Source organism: Grus americana, chromosome 3 (genome assembly GCF_028858705.1).
Source record: "Grus americana isolate bGruAme1 chromosome 3, bGruAme1.mat, whole genome shotgun sequence".
Lineage (NCBI taxonomy): Eukaryota > Metazoa > Chordata > Aves > Gruiformes > Gruidae > Grus > Grus americana.
Genome location: NC_072854.1, coordinates 121,461,896 through 121,475,456, shown reverse-complemented (window position 1 = coordinate 121,475,456; position 13,561 = coordinate 121,461,896). Strand labels below are relative to the sequence as shown.

General features: G+C 44.1%; 1 protein-coding gene across 1 annotated transcript in view; it reads left to right on the top strand.

Moving 5' to 3' along the window:
• Positions 1–10,104, top strand: part of BMP2 (bone morphogenetic protein 2) — a 106,468-nt gene extending 96,364 nt beyond the window's left edge. Inside the window, exons 7-8 of the mRNA XM_054819419.1 lie at positions 4,497–4,579; positions 5,660–10,104. Coding sequence (XP_054675394.1) covers positions 4,497–4,537 — 41 coding nt within the window. The 3' untranslated portion in view covers positions 4,538–4,579; positions 5,660–10,104. The remainder of the gene's footprint in view (positions 1–4,496; positions 4,580–5,659) is intronic.
• The last annotated feature ends 3,457 nt before the right edge of the window (positions 10,105–13,561 follow it).

The window sequence follows — 13,561 nt, the reverse complement described above, 5'->3', positions numbered from 1 at the left end:
CCTAAGCAACAGATCTGTTTCAGTTTGATTTCACAAACACGGTAAATATTTCATTAGTTTCAGAATAACATTTGTGGAGATTGATCAGCTGGGTCCGCATTGCATTGCGGGAGGACATAGTTTGTTTTGGGATGCTGCTTCTACAAACAGCCCTGTCCTGTGAGCATTACACTATAGGAATATAGCTTGGTGTCAGTCAGACTTCAAAGGAAGCCTTTTGCCTAAATTCAAACAGAATGAAATAAGATGCAATTTGATTTCAGAAATACCAGCAAGTTATTTTAGTTAAAAAAAACCCCCAACAATATAGTTTGTCAGACTACATATACAAAGATTTTTTTCTAACATTTCTGCTCCATTTGTTTTTCATTGCTGCTTGAGATGTAGAAAAAAAAAGAAGTCAGAACTATCACATGGGGTAGATTTCTTAATTACTTGAAATTTCTGTCTTGACACAGGCTGGCTGAAGACAGAGCGATCTCCCCAGCTGCCTTTCCTAGAGCAACTGCCCAGCTGTTACCAGCTTGAGCAAACTTGTTTAAATCCCACCACTACACCCCCCCATACAAGCCGCGCTCTTGGGATGCTAGACAACACTTAATGGGACTCAGGAAAAAGACTTTTATTTTAGAATATTTAAACCCCTTGTGGTTTTTCTGCTGAAAGAGTCTAGACTTAACTCTAAGGTGGTTGTCACAGAATCATGGAATCATTTTGGTTGGAAAAGACTTTTAAGATCAAGTCCAACCGTTAACTTGGCAGTGTCCATCCTGGCAAGAGCACTCTGAACCCCACCAGCTGGGCAAAATGAACCCTGTCCACCGGCAGCAGCGAAGGAGAACCAGGCAGGGTTCGTGGGGCTGGTTTTTTCCCATCACTTCAGTTTTTGGATGAGCCAGCACTGAAATCAGAGAGATGACTACATATCTGAGGTGGCGTTAATTAGGTGCTAATTGCAATGAAGACATGATCACATGGGCTTCAACAGGAGCTGGTTGCCTAGAATGGTATTCTGCATCCAGGCTGTAACCTCCCTCCTGTTAGAATTAAGACTAGCTAGGCTAAAACCAGCTTGAGACATGCCTGCTCCTGCTGTGGTTTCTCCTCAGACTCTCGTAGGAGCCGTGATTTTTTGGAGATGATGTGCACCTGCTGCAACCCCTGTCTGCCTAGAGCATGGCGAGGAGCAGCCCCGAGAGGCCTCGAGCAAGAAGCACAGGAAAGCAGATGCTTTGCGAAGTTCTGAGCCGCAGTTTTGTCCTGTCCTGCAACCTCCAAAGACAGTGCGCAAGAATAAAATCTAGGGAACCATGTAGAGTGAGAGAGCAACTCAAAAATTACTCCTGTAGTGAAGAAACCACATAATATATTCAAGATGTCAGAGGTTAGCCGTGGTGCATGTGAATCATGCTGCAAATACCTCACCTTTAACTTTACCGTCGTAATTAGATTACAAAGTTTTTATTACGGTTTTAAATTCTGCCTTTATAGGTTGCTGCCCAGCTGTGCACTTAAATCTGGTTTTATCACACTTTCTGAGCTCATCACATTTAATTCTGCCCCTACAATGCTGGATTAACTTTAAGGGTCGCTGAAGTCAGAAGTCACTCACCCTTGCCCTACTAATGGATTCACACCATCCCTGCACGGCCCTGGAGAGTGATGTGTACAGTAAACTATATTTATTGGCGTGGCGGAGGGGAAGGGGCACTGAGGTTGTTTATTTACTCCACTGCTGTGCTTAGCTATCAGGATATTTGCACAGATTACTGCGTTGACGAGATGATGTTTACCTCCATGCAATAGCTGGTTGCAATGAAATCTTCCCAGCAGCACTAGTCTGAGAGCTAAAGAGGAGAATATTGAGATCCACCTGTGAGAAGCGGATAGCTGATTAATGAGGTATATAGACTTGTATCAGCTGAGGAACTGAGCAATGGTTTCTATTCCGAAATCACACCCTGCCATCAGAATCACTCTTGCCAGAAAGCCCAGACCTGGTATTTTATGGGTCCTGTCTCTGGTATTTGAGGCAGTCCCAGAAAAACGAAAAAACTTTTTTTTTTTTTTTAAAGGTTGACTTCTTTGTTGTTTCCTGTCATCAAGAAAGCAGGGCAAGGCACAAATGAAACTCTTCATCTAAATAACATTCATCCCCCAGTTTTGCCTCAATCTGTTCTTCTTCTTTGACTAGCAAATATTAAATGGGTTGGTGTTAGATACCACCCAAACAAGATGATCCATTGTCCTGAAAAATTCATCATGCAAATAGGCAAATAAAGGGGAAATCATATTCTTTCTGTAAAAAAAAAAATGGAGAAATGAGGTACTGAATGTCCAAGTGATTTACATGAAGTCACAGGGGGAGCCTGAAAGGGATCTGGGAAATAAAACTAGCTCCACTGGAAAGGTCATTCCTCTCTTTCTTGCTGGGGAATACTTTGAACAGAATTAGAACAGACCTGAGCCAGAGATGGACAGCAGGGACTTGAATGAAAAATGGAGGGCAAAATTCATCACTAATGCCATGACAATTTTTGACCTTTGCCATTCGATGACTAGACACAACATTTTTGGAACCAAAGTTAATAATCTTCGGCAATATACAACCTTCTCCCAAGGAATGTGTGGTGATTAGGGCAAAGAATTTCACATGGTCGCAAAATATCTATCTCAGAGTCCTGGGCTTATAAAATACTCTATTTCCTCCATTAATTGTGTCCACGTGGAGCTGTAACTAAGTAGCTGAAACAAATAAAACCAAAGTAATATTGTTTCCTTTTAAAATATTTCACTTAATTTGTGGAAGAGGTTTGGGCTCATTAAAAATAGACCATCTCCCATGAGGGCTTTTTCCTTTTCTTCTCCAAGTCTCTCAACCAATCCTTAGTAATGTGTATAGCAGCACACTCCTCCTCGGCACAGCCCTGGCTGGAGCCGCTCTCCTGTTTGACTCAGCAGCTCCTGTCGTGCTCAGCAGTGAGGGCAGGCAGTGCTCATTTGGCTAAGCAGAGCGAGGCCTCGGTGTCTTCTAATGCGTCATTGCTCTGAGATGACCAGTTGGTGTTGCTGACTAAAATTTCCTCCTTCCATCTCCAGTTCATTAGGAAACTCCACTCCTTCCTTCCAGGTAAAGATTTGGCTATCACGATCTATGCTTTTTTTGTGGAAATGACAATATGTTCACTGTGACAAGAGGTGCAAGCAATACCTAGACCTCAGCTAGAGCTCTCATAGTTGAAGCTATTGTGCGGGCACTTAGATTCTTCTGGCAGATCTTAGTCTGTTCCCTAATCTTCCAAAGTAAGCTATGAATCAGTTACAGGTGACATCAGAAACCGCTGTGTCATCAACCTTGACAATTTCTTTCCCCAAGCTAATGTCAATCACAAAGCAGGGGACAAAGCACGCAAGACAGAAGTAAAGAGCAACCTGGAGCGAGGGCATTAGGCTGCAAGAACAACCTCCAGAAGAGCTCAAATGATTCCACAGCTTCCTTTCCCGTTTAACATCATTTTTTCACCTTCATCAGGATATCTTTCCCTCTTAAGTTCATTCCTCCCAAAGAGAGGCATCCGCAGACATGACTCTCTCTAAACAAAAATGGGAGAAGATTTGGTGATTCCACATAGCGCCTTGCAAACTCTCCCATTGCCGGTGTGGTCTGATCTGGAAAGTGCGATTGGGGTAATGCTGAGACCCAAGGGTGGATGATGGAAGGATCTGACCAAAAGGGGCCAAACATGCATGTGTTTGCAGAAGTTACAGGAAGCTTAGGGCAGAAGTTGAGACTGTGACCTTCTGCACTGGTGTTTTTCACAAGGTAGTAATGCCCTGTTGGCACCCAACGTTTTTCCCCTCTCTCGCACTACTGATGTGGCCCCAAATACTCATCAGGTATCTAGGATAGCTATCATGGTAGGTACACTTCAGCCCTGTTTCATGAAGACATTTCCATAAAATTGGATCCTATGATCCCTCTCTGAGTTTCTCCTTATCTCTTGCAGGCTCCGTCACACTGGAGAAGAATTTATGCCAATATTACTAGGCAACAATCAAACTATTCATGAGGGCATCCCAGTCAAAAGATGTAGAGGAGTTTCAGAGGCTTCCCCAGTGCTGTGTCACTCCAGTTGTTCTCACTGGTTTTGTTCACCTTCTAGTGGGGAAGCCACATCTGGAAAATTACTGGTGTCCTGCTGTTCACTATAGACACCGCTGGGAACTGGCATATGGTCTTGTAAACTGTGATTAGATCTACAAAGTAAACTCTCATTATGACCTCTCTCAAGGTCTTTAAAAACACATTTCCCTAACTGCTGATTATGTTCAAATTCTTTCATTTTAGTAATAACAACATCATCCACATTTTCCTCTCTCCCTCCTCCTTTTTCTGATCATAATGTTATTGTTAGGCACAATAGAAAAATCATTCCATAATTCTCTTTTCTCCCCATGCTCTCCAACTCTGGGCACGAACACTGTCCTCCCACCAGAAAAACAATATAAACACAAACAACAACTCTGTTCTGGATGAGCTGAACCTGAAGCGTGGGGCTTTTCGGGACCATATTAAAAGGTAGCTATCATCAGTCTTTCATTGGCATCATCATCAGTATTATTAATATTAGTGTAATTATTGCCTATGTTAGAGCCCCCCTTAGAGATGATAGCTACGATCAAGGCTTGACGACTATTCAGGTGCTGTACAGACATAGCCTGAAGGATATCTGACCAATGCAGACAGGAAACAGAGTGCAGGACATTGGGTGAGACACTCTGTCAGTGTGAGAACCAGAACCCAGCTCAGTTAATCCTGTGTCACTTTTCAACCAGGTTCAACAAGGCTCAGTGCCGGGTCCTGCACTTGGGTCACAACAACCTCATGTAACGCTACAGGCTTGGGGAAGAGTGGCTGGAAAGCTGCCTGGTGAAAACGTACCAGAGGCTGTTGGTCAATAACTGGCTGAATATGAGCCAGCAGTTGTGCCCAGGTGGCCAGGAAGGCCGATAGCATCCTGGCTTGTATCAGAACTAGTGCGGCCAGCAGGACTAGGGCAGTGATCATCCCCCTGTACTTGGCACTGGTGAGGCCACACCTTGAGAGTTCAGATTTGGGCCCCTCACTACAAGAAGGACATTGGGGTGCTGGAGCACGTCCAAAGAAGAGCAACAAAGCTGGTGAAGGATCTAGAGCACAAGTCTGATGAGGAGCAGCTGAGGGAACTGGGGCTGTTTAGTTTGGAGAAAAGGCAGCTCAGGGGAGACCTTATCCCTCTCTACAGCTACCTGAAAGGAGGTTGTGGCGCGGTGGGTGTCGGTCTCTTCTCCCAAATAACAAGTGGAAATGGCCTCAAGTTGCGCCAGGGGAGGTTTAGATTGGATATTAGGAAATAATTCTTCACTGAAAGGGTGATCAAGCATTGGAACAGGCTGCCCAGGGAAATGGTTGAGTCACCATCCCTGGAGGTGTTTATTTAAAATTTAAAAGATGTGTAGATGTAGCACTTAAGAACATGGTTTAGTGGTGGACTTGGCAGTGCTAGGTTAACGGTTGGACTTGATCTTAAAGGTCTTTTCCAACCTATGTGAGTCTATGATTCTATGACTGCCACTTCTCTGCTGCCTCTCTGCATAATTTGAATTCTTCCTTCTGCAGCCTCTGATGATCATCAACATGGCTGTACCAAACATCTCTTCTTAATGTGAGGCACAAAGCCCAGAATTGCCATCTCTCGGCCCCAGGAAACACGCTCCCGGCAACTGACTGGGACGGCAGTGAGGTTTTGCCCAAAATCTCGTCCCTACCATAAGAGCCGTGGGAGAACTTGAGTGGAATGAAGATTTCTGCCCCGAGTATATTTATTCCAGAGTATAATGTCCTGCTCCAGGCAGGCAGGCACTAGTCCCGGATGACTTCAAAAGAGCTAATTCAGGTTGCCTCTCAGCCCGTAAGAGCCAAGAAGGAGAGCTGGACCTGCCAACTCTGCAAGGACCAGTTTAGGTGCTGCAGCACCTGGGAAAAAGGCATCTGACCACAGCAGGGTAACTTGGCACGTCTAAGTCATTTTGCCGTCCTCCGAGGGACAACGTGTAAAACCTACGTACCTGGGCAGAGGGCTATATATTGCTTATATCAGATCTGTAAAGAGCCATGTGATATTATTAAATACTTAAAAATTATGAGTGTAACAGAATATCCCGCTCAGATGTATCAGAGGAACCGAAGAGGTAAAAATATCCAGCAGCAGTTCACTCCGTAACAGGCACTGTGCATGCAGGTCACATATGCCTATACAGGCATTTTCTGGATCGTGTTTATCTATGCGTCATAAATAGAGACACAGACATAAGAACACTTGGTTTTCAGGACTGAATCACTTAGCTTTGATAAGATTTTATCTAGATAAAAACTGAATTGATTGACATCTCATACTTCTTGGGTTTAATGAGCTCATAACTGCACTTTAATTGGTTTAATTACCAGAACATAATATTACAGGTATGTAATGTAGACCTGTAATGTAGAGTTATACAATATATTATATATGTTATGCATAATAAAATGCAACAGGTAATATAACACAGTTTTTCATAAGAATTATTACTAGGATGATCAGTAGTGAATATTCGGTGACATGAATAGAAATTTCCTTTAAGTAATATCTGCAGGATTTGGCCCTCCTTGTATAAGCTTCTAAGAACAACACACATATGAGGAAAATGTGAAGGCTGTGAAATATGAAATTATTTGTAGGCTAGGGTGGGATTTGGCTTCAGTAAGCTCAGGGTCTAAGTTCCTCCAAGATGTTTATGCATCTAACTCCCATTTCAAATTTCCATGTTCGCTTCAGAAATACAATTTTTCCTCTAGCTTTTTCCAAGGCTGGCTCAACGCTCACAGCACTTTCTCAATCTATTTATTGTCTGCATTTTGGAAATTACTATTAACAGTCACCCAGTGTTTTCCTAATATAATTATTTAGATCTCTCCAGTGACACAATTAGCATCTGGGAGAAACACCATAGCGTGCAATTGTGTCTTTAATTATCTTTCCATTGTGAGTAGAGATGCTATGTGCCAAGGCAGTTATTACACCTGACAAGGACAATGTATTTACAATGGGTGTTTATACAGGCTAATTCCTTATAAAAATACCTTGACAGAAAGTGCTCCACCTGCCTTCATGTTGCCTATCGCAATTGCTAATTAATATTATTGTGCTAAAAATGATCCTATCAATTAAAGCCTCTTCTGTCATAACCACTGCTCCCTGCCTAGCTATGCCTAATTAACCTGCCGCTGACTCACATGCTGGGAAGGATGTTCATCAGCCAGACTTCATCTTGCTGATCTGATTTCCATTGCTCCGCTTGGTTTTACGCAGAGCCCTCCGTTCAGCTAAGCACGTGCCTCCCCTGGAGCACGCTACCCAGTCGGCTTGCCTCTCTGCTCAGCAGTTCTGACACTCAACTGCTGCTGCTGGGTCAGGGTTTAAAGCTATATTCAGGTTCGTGGTAAAGTTCTCATTGATTTAATTGGTTAACAGGGCTGACCATAAGCATGTATTTGAACCCAAGTGCCATCTGATTCACTTTGCCAGTCACACTGGTTAAAATACGGTCGTGAGTGTGCTCCGTGCTTTTGGACAAAATTATTCTGCAGGACGCTGCACTCAATGGTTGCAGCTATTCTCAATTTTCTGTATATTTGTCAAGCTAAAATAACGTTTATGTTGCTTGCATAAATAAGACTTGATCCTTCAAATTGAAACAGAGTGGTACTGCTTTGCAGCTCTGGTCTCTGGGAATTGTGGTGGGGACTGGGAAGGACGGCGGTGAAAGCCTGCCATCGGTCCCAGATCAGCCAGGTTCAAAGAGCGACTTTGCTCTGTGCAAGACGCTTTGGGCTTGATTTTGGCCTTGTATCTAGGTATGTAAGGATACAAACAGAAGCCTAATGGGATTGTCAAAAGAACATTACTTACCCCTCGGGAGATCGCCTCGTCTGCCAAAGAGCTCCTGCACGGCTCAGCTCAAATTGCAAAACCTCCGTGTTCTTCTGTTTCTCATCTGTTACAAGAGAGATAATTACAGAGATGCTAAGAGGATAAACGTAGTAAAGTCTGGGAGGTGCTCAAAAAAAGAGCATGTAAGATAGATGGGGCATGACTAGTTACTTGTCTCAAGGCATGCCTGAGCTCTGCAGTGAAACAGCCGGGGCTTCTGGCCAACTGAAAAGTCAGCCGTGACATCTCAGTGGCCAGGGGGGCTGGGTAAGGGGTCTCAGGATATGGGGTTGTCCTCTCCAGGCTCGCTCGAGATCAGCTGCTGAGAGATGTTGGACTCTGAAACTTTCTTGGGCCTTTTCGGTGGTCAAGAAATCATCAGAATAACACTGGAGGAGCGCTTTTTAAATAAGATTTCTGGTGTCCCTGTGTGCAACTACAAACATCAGTGAATTACATTGAGGGAAAAAACATCCCAATCTCCTCTTTTCCAACTCTCCAAGAAAGACTAGCTTGAAATATGGAGGAGCATTCCTGATGGAAGCTGCTGTTCACTTATCCCAGGTTCCTGGGCTGTCCTCAGCGATAAAGCTGTTTATCACACATTGCTCAGTGGTACTACAGCGATTACGTCAAACTTAGCGCAGCGGCAGGGAACCCATCCTGACAACCCCGCAAGCCAGGGCTACGCAGAAGGAAATGGGAGCTTAGAGAAAAAGGATGTCAAGTGATGAGCCACTGCCTTGGGACCAGCTCTGCAGTGCCTGTTACAGATTAAATTCTAGGCAAACGTAATGAAATCTTGTGGAGGGATGGCAAAGTAAGAAACCCACGTGCACGTGCCTTCTGGTAGATAAGGCATCCAGATTGCTCTTTTTGGAACTAACCAATAGCAACAAAAAGAGAAAAAGGGGAAACAAATAAAGCTTAAAAATTGAATACATCTTCCAGTGTACAAAATGAATCAGTGAATCAAATGGGCTAAAGGAAGAGATGTGGAAAAAGCAAGACTTTTACCCCCATGGAATCATGGGATTCTTGTAAAGACAGGGAGAAGAAATATTTATTCTCAGAGAAACACAATGGTGCCACTGTGAAATGAAGCAGGTGGCCAGCACATTGTGTCTGTGCATCTTCAGCACTGACCAGGATTAAGACATTGAGAAAACGATGTACTTAAACCCGTGTACTTAAATTGTGAGGAGCACCTCTCGCCCTGAAGGTCTTCCTCTGTGGCAATCCCGTTCTTCCTTCTGTGTTTGGAGAAGGGCTGGAAGGTGGCTAGGATTGACCATAGTGCCTGTACATCACAGGCAAACACCCTTTATGGAAATATTTGTCTTGTCAGGCACTCCCATGGGAGCTAAAGGTATGCAGCACCTCACTGGATCAGCACTTGCTATTGCCACTAGTAGTAGTAGTAATAATAATAATAATAATGGCAGGGCGAGAAATAATACTGCAACTTCCTTTCAACTTTGAGGTCTGTGTGTGTTGAGAGAGCAAGAATTCCACAGAGCACTCGATTCTGCTTTCTTTGAAGCAGCAGTAAATAGAAATGGTCGGTAAAACTTCAGAAGAACCATCTGTATCTGTAGTTACACAGGCTAAATATAAGTAATACTCACATATTTCTTTGAAATATGCTGTTCTACCAAAAGAGAATCACTTAGCAAAAGCAGATCCCTTTTTGACTGCATTTTGCTTTGAAAGGAAAACATCCAGAGGAAAAACAAAAATGCCAAGAGCACTGCGATTGTGCCATTTCAAAATTTAGAGCATGAAGCATTTGGTTTTCTCACCTTCAAGTTTTCCTGTAGATCGTTATGTAAGACTGTGAAAAGCAGGAATGGAGACGACAGGCTCAGGCTCACTTTTTGGGAGGGAAGGTGGAAGAGATATGTTTCTTCTGGGGTGATTCTTAAACTCTTAAGTCAAAATTCCAATTCCTTATCAGCAGGGCATTCCATTTGGAGTATTGCTTATATGTCTCTCTATTACCACCATCACCGTAGGAGCCCCACATCGCATCTCCTGGTGTACAAATCCTCACAGAGCCCATGGCCCACAGTTGTGGAAACTGAGGCAAGGAGCAGGTGGGTAGGTTTTTTTATAACTTAACAGAGAGCATCACCGGTAGCATTAGGTGACGAGCTCCATATTGTGAGCCTGCGATCTGCAGCTCTGTCAGAAAAATCCTCTTTTCTACTCTGTTTTGAGTCAGCCTGGGTAACGACAAGGCGTCTTTTGTTGTTGCCATTCGAGGAGTTGGCTGTTGGTTCGAGCTCTCGCGCTCTCATTAAGGAGGCAGCGAGGGGGGAGCAGCGCGCCGATCCCAGCGGGAACACGTGTCCTAGGTTGGCCCATCTGCAAAATAATTCTTCTGTGTGTCATCTAGGCCAAAAGCTGAGTCTGGGATCTGCTACATGGCTAAGTTCCCTCCCTGCGGCAGCCAGAGCAAGCGTGGTGACAGTTACGGGGAAGGAAATTGAAATGTTTTGGGGAGTTATGGCATGGAGAGTGACATCTGTGGCAATGGGCTCATTAAGTGAAGGATTTGGTGTAATACATATTGCAACACGGTCATATTCTCAGCAAACTAGGACTTGCCAGAAAAACGAATGAAATCAGCCAGGCTTATGATTTGGTTTGATCGCTTCCAAACTCATCTTTAATCTAAGTTCTTTTCAAGGTCATCGCAACTGGGCTTGCATGAATCTTGGGGCCTGATTCTCATCCGATGCAAGATGGAGTGAATCCATTTAATTCAAGGCACCCTCGCCAGTTTACATCAGATTGTGGTTATTTTTAAGGGTAGGTCATTTAAAAATATGTAAGTACTTATTTCCAGCTATACTTTTTGAATAAAGCAAATAAATCTGAAGCCTACCAGGATACAGAGCATCCAATTTTAATTCTTTTTCAAGCCATGGGACAAGTATCCCCTATGTTGAATCACTTACGCTCTAATGCAGGAAACTCAAGGATGTACACGGCATTGAGGTCTCCATGGAGTATTGCCCAGTCTATCTTTTGCCAAGAAAGAACATCCAGAAGGGTGCTAGGCTGGTCGCTATGCTTAACAGCAGTGGCAGTCAAATATGCCACCAGGAGAGAAACTGGAGGAGAGTGAAGGAGACATTGCTTACCTGCAGCCTCCAGAACCTTCCACATTCCAGTGCTGTCGCTCCTCCTTCAGCATCCCTGTGCTCTCACCAGCTTCTCCCAGGCTGACCCCACTGATTGAGGAGGTGTGGCTCCCTTAAAATAAATGGGAGCTTTTTAGGTTATACCAGATGAGGATTTAGCCATGCAATTCAGACAAGCCCAGGTCTGACGGCCCCGTGAAAGATATTGGATGAAAGATGTAACTAGAAGCAACAAAGCCTTGAACAAACCCCGGGCCCCATCTCAGCTTTCAAAACTGGGCAGCCTCAGCTTCCAGAGCCCAAGTAACCCCTCTCCAGATTGAACTTTGCAGCTTCAGGGAGGAAGACCAACCATGATTTGCCTCACTGCTGGGATGGGCTGGCTCTGAATAGTCCCCTCATGCAAGAGGGAGTACTGACTTTGTGAATTACTTTTGATTCTTCATCTCTAGTGATAATTCTTCTTCCTACATCCTAATTTCTAGCCACAATGAAAAACGTTAAGACCCATGGACCAATAGCTCTTTCACTGCCTTTTGGACTGTAGCCTCTGAAGACCTCAGTGCAACAGTGTCTGAACAAGACCAAGACCTCTGGGTACTATCCGAATGTAAAGAGAATGAATGGTACTGCCTAACGAGGTACTGAGTAGGAGAAATACCTATTTTGCTTTATGCTTTGGGTTTTTTTTTGTTTTTGGTTTGGGTTGGGTTTTTTTTTTTAACATCTTTTGCACTTGAATAATTGTCTCCCTTAGCGAAAATGGTGCACATAATATATGGCAGAGGCAAAGGAGTATTTAAAAGCTATAATTACTGCTGTTTAACAATTAGTAGTTCTATTTGAAGATGTTTTGAATAAGATTTATGGTATGTTTTCTAATTTTTAATTTATAATTATGGGGGACAAGCTTAGCCTTGAGTATTCCTCCTCTAAAAGATTTAAAATAATATATAGTACACTTTCGGTCTGTAGAGAGGGATACAAAAACAGGAAAAAACATGTAGAAAGAAAAGGATAAAATTTTTTTGTGTGTGTAAGCAAGGTTTAAATGGAATAATTAAATTTACTATAATCAATAAAATGTGTGAGTCAAGTTTATTGAAGTGGCTATTTCCCATTGCATAATTTCCCTGGGGAACTTCCATTTTTAATTCAAAAATAATAAAAAAAAATAAAAAACCCAACCCCCTGAACACTTACTGTAAATATGCCAGCATATGTGTGAGGTTAAGAAAAGCACGAGCCTACACCCAGGAATCAAAGAGGGGCTTACCGCTGCTTTGACACTAATTGTAAAAGCTGAACATTTTCTAGAACCATAATCAAATCTTAACTGCCATGGGGGACTCATTCAGCAGCTCACAGTAATTCTAATAAGATGCAGAGCCTTTCACCTTAAGGTCACCAGTTCAAACCCACTTTGGGTTGGTTAGTAAACAGAAGGTAAATCCCGAGTCCGGTGGAGTGCCAGAGCATCCAGAGTAGATGCCAGAGCAGCTGTTGGGCAGAAGCGGGAAAGGGTTTTCCCTTCCATCCCAGGCCATCCGTGCTTCCCCCGAGATTGATGTGGCCACCTCCTCTGGGGACTCACCTCATCTCCCTTCACCTCAGATCCTCCCTTCTGGAAAGGGGATGGGAAAACCCTCTTCTTGCTGCCCTTCCTCCATTTCAGCTGGAACCTCCCCATAGCACCTACCACCAGAGACCCTCATCATGCCGTGGGGTTTTTCAATGCTTCTGTAACACCCCTCCCAAGAAAACATAAATAGCGATACCATCTCTGTCCCATTTCCATGTATACGATTCCTCTTAATTAGTTCATTTACTTGAGCACCCCATGGAAAACAGAGTGATCAAACACGCAGTTGAAAATAAGAGGCCCCCACCCCGCTGCCCTAGGCCGCACAACAAACGGCTCTGCCGGTAACGGCGGTGCTTGAAAACCGAAGCTGGGCCCTCGCCTCAGCACTTCACCTGGCTTCAGGTAGAACTTCTTGCACGGCTCTGAGCTGCTTGTACTGGAACTCACAACTCCAGCTGGGGCCCCCGGCACTGCCAACAGCCCCAAAGCACCTGAAGTTTTGCGGTAAGCACCCCCCCGCATCCCTCGTGACACCGATGCCTGGATGGGTCCTGGCTCTACTGCATCTGCCTCGAGGAAGCCATGAACATTTGTGTTTCAAGCTGCCCAAACATCAAAAGACGGCTACGTGGTCCAACCAGCCTAAAAACAGGTTGCCATCGACACGGACAGTCTCCTCTCCCCCCCAAACATGTGTCCCCCTTTCCGTGCGCGTGGGGAGGCTGCTTTATGGTATATACTTATAGTACGCAACCCTGTCTTTCTGGCTATGATGATATGTGCACTCTGTGTATGTGTGTGAGTGAATAGAATAGTCT